This window comes from Acanthopagrus latus, chromosome 22 (assembly GCF_904848185.1).
Source record: "Acanthopagrus latus isolate v.2019 chromosome 22, fAcaLat1.1, whole genome shotgun sequence".
Lineage (NCBI taxonomy): Eukaryota > Metazoa > Chordata > Actinopteri > Spariformes > Sparidae > Acanthopagrus > Acanthopagrus latus.
This window is the reverse complement of record NC_051060.1, coordinates 57,876-66,423: the sequence shown is the minus strand read 5'-3', so window position 1 is coordinate 66,423 and position 8,548 is coordinate 57,876. Positions and strand designations below refer to the sequence as shown.

At 39.7% G+C, this 8,548-nt stretch overlaps 1 protein-coding gene and 1 long non-coding RNA gene across 2 annotated transcripts; one reads left to right on the top strand and one right to left on the bottom strand.

Moving 5' to 3' along the window:
* The first annotated feature begins 1,204 nt into the window (after positions 1-1,204).
* Positions 1,205-2,318, top strand: LOC119013106. The gene is made up of 2 exons (XR_005072691.1): positions 1,205-1,423; positions 1,566-2,318. It is a non-coding gene; the product is annotated as an uncharacterized LOC119013106 (long non-coding RNA).
* Positions 2,035-8,514, bottom strand: LOC119013104 (5'-3' exonuclease PLD3-like). The gene is made up of 3 exons (XM_037087479.1): positions 8,250-8,514; positions 3,529-3,628; positions 2,035-3,315 (listed from the first exon to the last, which is right to left on the bottom strand). Exons 1-3 carry the CDS (start codon positions 8,382-8,384, stop codon positions 3,128-3,130), a joined length of 423 nt encoding a protein of 140 aa, XP_036943374.1. The 5' UTR covers positions 8,385-8,514; the 3' UTR covers positions 2,035-3,127.
* Positions 8,515-8,548: the final 34 nt, after the last annotated feature.

Below are 8,548 nucleotides of genomic sequence, written 5' to 3'. Positions count from 1 at the left end.
TTTGATAGTACAGCTTGAAGAGTTGGACAGGAAACAGGGAAAGAGACGGGGAGTGACACGCAGCAAGGGGACCCGGGCCGGGAGTCGAACCCAGGTCCGCTGCAGAGCCTCGGCACATGGGTCGCGCGCGCTACCGACTGAGCTATGCAGCGCCCCAGATATTTACAAATTTTGTTCATCAAGATAATCTTCATAAATCTACCTCTTTTGAGATTTTCGAAGTGTAAATTAAATTGCTAGATGTATAAACAGACTACATTGCTGTCACATGACTTAAAGCTGCAGTCTGGAGTTACAAGAAAAACATGGACTCAGCGGGGATTATTGCAGATTACTTGAATGATACAGTTCCCAGGTCAGACACCAGATAACCAAGATGTCACATTCAAAATAACAACAACAGCATAAGCCCCGATTGTTCCATTTCTGACCAATACAACTAAATTACAGTGACAGGTGCCTGATGCCGAGTCACTGTAGTGACCCGGGTAACAAACAATATTCCTCACATGGCGGGAAACAGAGTTACCACAGTGCAGCGCCATGTTGTCTTTCTGAAGCATGAGCTAACCAGTAGCCATAAACACAATGTTAAACACTGGGGTTAGCATACAAGCTAACAAGCTAGATTTACCAACAAGCTACATAGCTTGACTGCAACATCGTACGGCCATATGCACTATTGCGAGTATTACAGTAACCACCGACACCAAAGCCTTGTGGTTAAAACATAGAATTAAACATATATCAAGCAGGGGTCCTTACTTGTCCAGCAGAAATGCAGCTAACTCCGCTTTGCTTTGCTTCGATATTTATCCTTGTCTTCTCTCTGCTGCTGCTTTTCTTCGTCAGTCTTCTTAAATCTTCACTTTGACGTGCGCAATGGTGGGACATTTTTCAGCTCTGTTGTTGTTGTTGTCTGCCATTGTTTACAGTTTGGGCTTGATCATATCTGACCAGGTAAGAGCAGGCACTGCTGACAACATGCATGTGCTAGAGAATGATTGACAATTCTCAGACACTCCCTTTGGCTCTGATTGGTTGTGTTGATCCGAGAGCAGTGGATTCTTGCAAATCAAATTAGGGCCACCGGATGGAGCCAAGAACCGTGGATTTTTACACATCTAACCTGTATCTTGTTCTACTGTCAGATCATTATGACAATTTTAGCAAATGTAACAGAAAATAGTTACCGACTAGTTTTAACTTTGACAGCCTGTAATAAGCGACACAAACTTCTTTTCTTTCCATCCGAGAACTGCATGGAGAGGTTGAACAACCCAGCAGCAGAGGTAAAGGAGGACCTGAAGAGACCACTGCTCCTGTACCACAACAGATCAACACTGACGCTCCTCTCCGCAGATACACTGAACATTACAGAACGCTAAAATATATCACATCGAATCATCAAATAAAGCTTCAGGTGCAGACGCTACCTTTTAAAACCAGTTATTCTGCTGCCAAACTGATTCAATGTGACTGTTAATATTAGATTGGATTTGAACTCTGATGTGAAGAAAATGAGATCAGGACTTTTAATCGAGTTTTGTGTTAACTTCAAACAGGTCTCTGGCTCAGGGGCTCGGTCAGTGATCCCTCCATGCCTCCAGTCTTCACACCTGTGCAGGATTAAAGGGAATCAAAGACTGAGCTATCATCTCCCAGTTTGATCTGACCCAGTCAGTCGGCACAGAACAAGTCTCAATACATTAATATCCTGTGAAGTTTGTCCCTTTTCTTCTAGGATAAGTACTAATCTCAGTCCACACTTTAACTTTGAGCACCCATCTATGATCTTAGGAGACAGAATAGGTAAAAGCAGTCCAGTATCACAACCTTCAAGGATGTCACATAGTGAACAACCTACGGCAGGAGTTTTCAGGTCTACAAATATTTAAGTTTTTTTTTCTCCAAGATCAGAATCAGCCAACAAGTCTTTTTATTATGGGAGAATATTTGGAGAAAGTGGTGAGCTCTCAGCAGACATTTCAAAGTAACTATGTATCAGAGATCACATAAAGAACTTCAAACAGGTTTGATTCAAAGACATTTATTGAGAGTAATTTATAAAGAGGAAGCAGATAATGACGTGTACACAATAACTGCATGCCACTACTGGCAAACACGCTTCTTTGGACAGTTGCCATAACAACCACCTCTTCACTAATTGGTAGGTTCAATCACTCCACACAGTGGAAAAATAAATGAGTTCATCGTTGTTACTGCTGCTGCAGATGTTCAATCCCCTGTACACACCGCTGACTTTATTATTAAAATAATGGATTTTAAAACAGTCATGCAAACTGAGAGAGGAAATTTTAAAAAAAATCTATGTACAGTTCAGGCACGTCACACCATCTTAAGCACTAATTATTCCAGATTGCGGCAAACTAAAAAAAATATTGTTTAAGAAACACACTTTACTCTCTGAGATGAGCAGGGAAGAAAAAAATCTCCCCCTGAGGCTGAAGTTGTGTCTGAGACTGATGTTTAAAAGTAGAGAGTGATCAATGAATAGATCATGTAACATGGGGGAAGATAGAAGAGCACCCCCTACTGGTACTGACACTGCATAATAGAAACCACATGAATCAATACATTTAAGTTGATCACACACGTCTGTTTTTGGTTTGTCAATGCTGGTAAGTGTATGTACCGTGTTAACCAACACATGTAATAAACCTAGTAAAACTCCATTATAAGAATCAAAGAAATAGGCTAAAGTGTCATTTTATAAATTTAGTGTGGACGTTTGAAACAATACTGTCATACCACCCACTTTCAGGCCACTGCAGCATGGCGTCACTGTAAAAGTTGATTCTGTTTAAACCTTTTGCTGCAAGGCTGCTATATTTTGTTTTGACATACTCTGTGGTTTGCACTGTGGCAGCCTGACCACGCTTTCCACACTCAAATAGGAGAAGAAGCAGTATTGGTGTGAATGAGGAGTTAACCAACAGAGAAACTCTGCTCTTCTAAGGGCTTGTCTGTGGCTGATGTTTCCTGTTCACAGTGTGAACACGTGTTTCAGCTGATAATTACAAAATGACGCAAATATGGCACTGCAGTTTGTGTTGAACAGAAGTGTCCCCCTGTGATGCAGAATGATATGTTTGTAAAATTGAGACTAACACAAGTTTTTAAGGTTGGAGTGCTGGGTGAGAGGAGTGCTGTAGTCGGAGTTCCAGTCTCTCTCAAACACGGCCTGCAGCTGTGATTGGACGGTGGGCTCCACAGACTGTGATGCAGTCTGGTTGACAACCAATGCAGAGCCGGCTGTGCTCACAAAGTAGTCACCTGACCAGTTAGACGTACCTGGAGACAGAAAATAACATATATAGTCAAGCTTTTATCACATTTCTCACACACTGGGCTGACTGTACAGGTGATCTGAGTTTGGGGTGTTTAATCAGATGTTAATATTTTCAAAACTATAAAGTATTCAGCTTACAGGCATTTTAAGTATTCAAAGATTTTTAGAATAATTTAGCATAACAAAACACAATGTGTGTGTGCGTACTGCCTTACCTATGTAGGCGATCTTGTCAGTCACCATGTACTTGTTGTGGTTCACTCTGGCAAAAGGAATCTCCTTCTGCTTTGAGCTGGAAGGCACCACAAACAGCCTCTGGATCAGGGAATAAAATGGATCAGCTGATTATTAGTGGGCTGTGCTCACCCACTAAATAAGAAAAATTTCTCGGTATGCTATCATTCAGATTTTTGAAATTTTAATTTTTCACGACGTAAGTTGCGAAAAACTGCGAAAAATTTCCCATAAGGAATGAATGGGACGGGGTCAAATCTGCAAAGTTATTCAAACATCTCCTGCTCGGGGCATAAATTCGCCTAGAAACACCATTCTAACTTTAAAATGTAGGCACAAGTCTCTTCTATTTAATGTTGTATTTGAACTTTTTTCCTACGATGTATAGTTTTTGAACTCTGACCCCTTAACGATGATGAGTGATTTTGGGAAAATTCAGGGTTTTCAATGAGTGTGTATTGCGGAATGTTCGCGCAGCAGAGTGCAGGAGACCAACTTACAGAGTGAGAGAGACTAAAAAAAAAACTCAGAAATTTTCTCTTTCCATGACGATCCCGGCCACAAATTACACTCGATAACAGTGATATTTTCCAGAGTTGTAGCCACACTTGTCTTCTCTCTCACAATGTGTCCAATGTGTGTTTTATATAGAGCCATTTTTCTGTCGCTAACTCGTCCCACACCATTGAGTGCAAACAAACAAACAATACATCAGAACGTGCGGTTCGATCTGACTCAGTATGCTATCATTCAGTTTTTCAGAATATCAAGTTTTCGCGTCATAAGACGCGACAAACTGCCAAACATTTCCCATAAGGAATGAATGGGACGAGGTAAAAAAAGTTAAAAAAAAGTCAAATCTTCAACATGTTTTGAACATCTCCTGCTCTGGCATACGTTGACCCAGACACACCATTCAAACTTTAAAACGTAGATACAAGTCCAAATTATCAATGTGGGATCCAACTTTTGCTCTAGCTTTCATGATTTTTTCGTCACGGGGCAAAGCGTGTGCTCGCCAGCCCACTATGGACACCTCTATAGCAGGCAATGATCACCGTGGCAACCGAGATCAGCTGGGCCAACAGATAGCGTGACAGACTAACGCATACCGTACACAAATACAGACACAGTACATTTTCCAACATTTAAACCATATATATATATATATATTTTTTTAACTTTTTATTTAAACTTTTTCATTATTTTTCAAAGCACTTAGCAAGACAAGGCAATTCACTTAACAAAACAAGACAATTCCTGACACATCATACAACATATCACTAAGCATACGTATCGAGACCAGCTGCCATAAAGAAAGCAAAAATAAATGAATGGACAAACAGGTAGTCAAAATTCCAACCCCAGATATCTGGCAATGCAGGACCATCTCTGATCAAAGATGTCTGTTTTCAGCTGCAAACTGGCTGTCATTTTTTCCATTGCGTAGACATCTTTCAGTCTCTGGGACCATTGACCCATGGTTGGAGGTTTCACGTCTCTCCAGTTTACTGTTATCATTTTCTTCGCAACAAGCAGAAGAATCCGCAGTATATATCGTTGCTCAGTATTGTACACATCTTTCGGAATAATTCCTAATAAAAAAGTTTTGGATCCAGAGCAACATCTATCCCCAACATAGTATCAATCTCCCTTTTGATGTCATCCCAGAACCCACTCAGAACTGGGCAATCCCAGAAAATGTGTGTGGTGTCTCCAGTATTACCACAATTTCGCCAGCATAATGCTGCACTGGAATTCTTCACGTACGTAGAAATCATAAGGGGAGTGATAAAAAATCTAATCTTTACCTTCCAATCAAATTCTTTCCATAATTGACTATTAATACCCCTATGGCATCCTGCCCACACATCATTCCATTCAGAGTCTTCAATTATAACATTCATTTCTAGTTCCCATTTTTCTTTAATATAGTCCGTGTTTTGATAAGCATCCATTACTAGTCTTTTGTATATGTTAGATAGATGTTTTTTTGTTGGGTGTTGTTTCTCCAAAATGTTGATTAGGTACTCTTCTATTTCATTGGGGTTATCTCTGACCATGTCCTTTTCCTTGTGACATGTGACATAATGCCTGATCTGAAGATATCTGTGAAAATCTTTTGATGAGAGACCAAATTGCTCCTGAAGTTGAGAGAATGATTTAAATTCCGTTCCTATAAAAAGCTGATTAATTGTACGGAGACCTTTGTCTGCCCACCTTCTGAACCCACTGTCCCATAGGGAGGGCGGGAAATCTATATTTCCTACAATCAATAGGGCCCTTGAGATCGACTTTGGTCCCTTAAGTATTTTCTTCACAGTTGTCCAGACTTTTAAGATGTGTTTTATCCATTCGTTCTTTATTTTGATTTTATTAACGGACTTTACATCTATGAAAGGGAGTACTGCTAAGGAGACATCCTTTACAGAATCTTGCTCCATCTTAGTCCATATTGTCTCTTGGTCCTTTCTGATCCATGCCACTATAGCACTTATCTGTGCAGCCCAGTAATAGCTTTTGAGATTTGGTAAACCCAAACCTCCCTTGTCTTTAGGTAGGTGAAGAGATTTCAATCTTATCCTTGGTCTCTTCTTTTGCCATATAAATGTTGAAACTAATCTATCTAACATTTTTAATGTGGTAACTGGTACTCTAATAGGGAGGGATTGAAATAAGAAGAGAAGTCTCGGTAGTAGATTCATTTTTACCGTCTCTATTCTTCCTATGAGGGACAGTGGCATAATTTCCCACCGTGCCACATCATTTTTAATTTGTTTAATTAATTTGTTGTAATTTTCCTCAAATAGTTGGGTGGGATTAGGGGTAATAATTATTCCCAAATACCTAAATCCTTGTTTAGACCAGCGAAAGGAGACACTATTATTCAGTTGCGTAGGCCAGATGCCTGAAATCATCATGGCTTCTGATTTATTTTCATTAATTTTATATCCGGACACTGATCCGTATTCTTGCAAGGTTTTCATAAGTGCAGGAATGGAAGAGAATGGATTTTTTACAAAAAGTAAAATGTCATCCGCGAACAGAGCTAGTTTATGAATTGAGCCTCCTTCATCTGTTATCCCTTGAATTTGAGCATTTTGGCGTATTGTCTCTGCCAGAGGCTCTATACTGATAGCAAATAAGATGGGTGACAGTGAGTCTCCTTGTCTCACCCCTCGTTCAATCCTAAAAAAGCTAGAACAGTGACCATTAACTCTAACTTTCGAGCAGGGTTCTTTATATAGTAGGTTTATCCAGTTCACAAATATATTCCCAAAGCCCATTTCTATTAGTGTCTGTTTCAGAAACTGCCAGTCCACCCTATCAAATGCCTTCTCGGCATCTAAGCCGAGAAGCATTGACGGTTGACTGTCTCCTGCTGCTATTGCTTGCTCTTCTTATATTATTTGATCCTTGACGTCCTAATATAAACCCTGTTTGATCTGGTTGTATTAATTTTTTTTATATTTCTTTGAATTCTGACTGCTAATATAGAGGTTAGGATTTTATAATCTACACCGAGTAAACTTATTGGGCGATAGCTATTACATTGGAGGGGATCTTTTCCCTCCTTATGTATTACTGATAGTATGGCTTCTGACCATGAATTTGGGGGGTCTCCTGATTTTAGAACATAGTTATATAATTTGCACAGTATAGGCGTGAGTTCGTTCATAAATATCTTATAGTATTCTCCAGAGAAACCATCTATTCCTGGTGATTTATTGTTTTTGATTTTAAGAATGGTTTCCCTAATTTCACTCTCTGTGATAGGCTGTATTAAAAGTTCCATCTCCTCATTTGATAGTTTATTCATTTTAAGTGGTTTTAAAAACTCTAAGATTCTTTTTTCCTTAAATTCAAGTTCTTCACCTTTATATAGTTGTTTGTAGTATGTGGAAAATGAGTTTGCTATTCTAGTGCGATCTGTCTCAAAAAGATTGGTTTCAGGATTCCTAATTTTTGGAACTGCACGGCTAGATTGAGCCTTTCTGAGTTGAAAAGCCAAAAGCCTGCTAGCCTTGTTTCCCATTTCATAATATTTTCTATTAGTAAATCTCAGGGCACCCTCTGCTTTATACGTCAGAACCTTATCCAGTTGTTGTCTCGTTTCCTTTAGTATTTTCAAAGTGTCTTTCTTTCCAAATTGTTTGTGTTCTCTCGTTAATTTTTTTATTTCATCTTCCAAACTCTGTTGTTTAGCGAGTCTTTGTTTTTTTATTCTGGACCCTATAGAAATAATTTTCCCTCTTATAGTGGCTTTACTAGCCTCCCATACAATTGAGGGGGAGACATTACCATCATCATTTATAATAAAGTATTCAGTCAGAGCCTCCCTCAATTCTTGCCTAATATTCATATCTGTTAACAGGGATACGTTAAGCCTCCAGTGTCTGAAGTGATTGTCCGCACCTAGGTTGATTTTCATAGTCACAGGGCCATGATCTGAAATAGTAATTGGTTCGACTGTACTGTCTTTTATTCTATACATTTCTGTCTTTGATACACAAAAAAGATCTATTCTTGAGTAGCTCCCATGCACTTGAGACATATACTGTATTTTCACGACCATAGGGCACACCGGGTTATAGGGCGCGGTTTCAGTTACGGGTGCTTTTTCTGTATTTAACAAATACATAAGGCGTGGGCATGGTAAAAAACACCGGTAAAACATGCATGCTAGTGTGTTTTGTGTTACCTTGTGGATGAGAGCAGTTGTGTCCATGTCCGGTGGGGTTCCGCTAGCTTGTGGCGGCGAGTACTCTGCTTGGCTAGCGCTAGCGGCTGAAGCATTAGCCCCGTTTCGTGCCTGAATCTTCGTCTGTTTCGACATTGCAGCTTGTCAAAACTTTACTTTTCTTCTTCTTGTTTAGTCTTTCGGCACTGTACTAGCGTATCAAGTCAAAAAAGGACAACTAACCTGCAGATAAATCAGATAAAATCAAGTGGAAGTGGGAGCTCGTTGAAAATACGTCTTCAGTCAGCCATGGTCAGCCT

Excerpts from the sequence above, each read along its gene's own strand:
- LOC119013104 (XM_037087479.1), bottom strand. The coding sequence starts at position 8,384 with ATGTCGAAACAGACGAAGATTCAGGCACGAAACGGGGCTAATGCTTCA. Across the intron at positions 3,629-8,249 it reads CAACTGCTCTCATCCACAAG|AGGCTGTTTGTGGTGCCTTC; the intron begins GTAACACAAAAC and ends TCCCTGATCCAG. Across the intron at positions 3,316-3,528 it reads TGACAAGATCGCCTACATAG|GTACGTCTAACTGGTCAGGT; the intron begins GTAAGGCAGTAC and ends TTCTGTCTCCAG.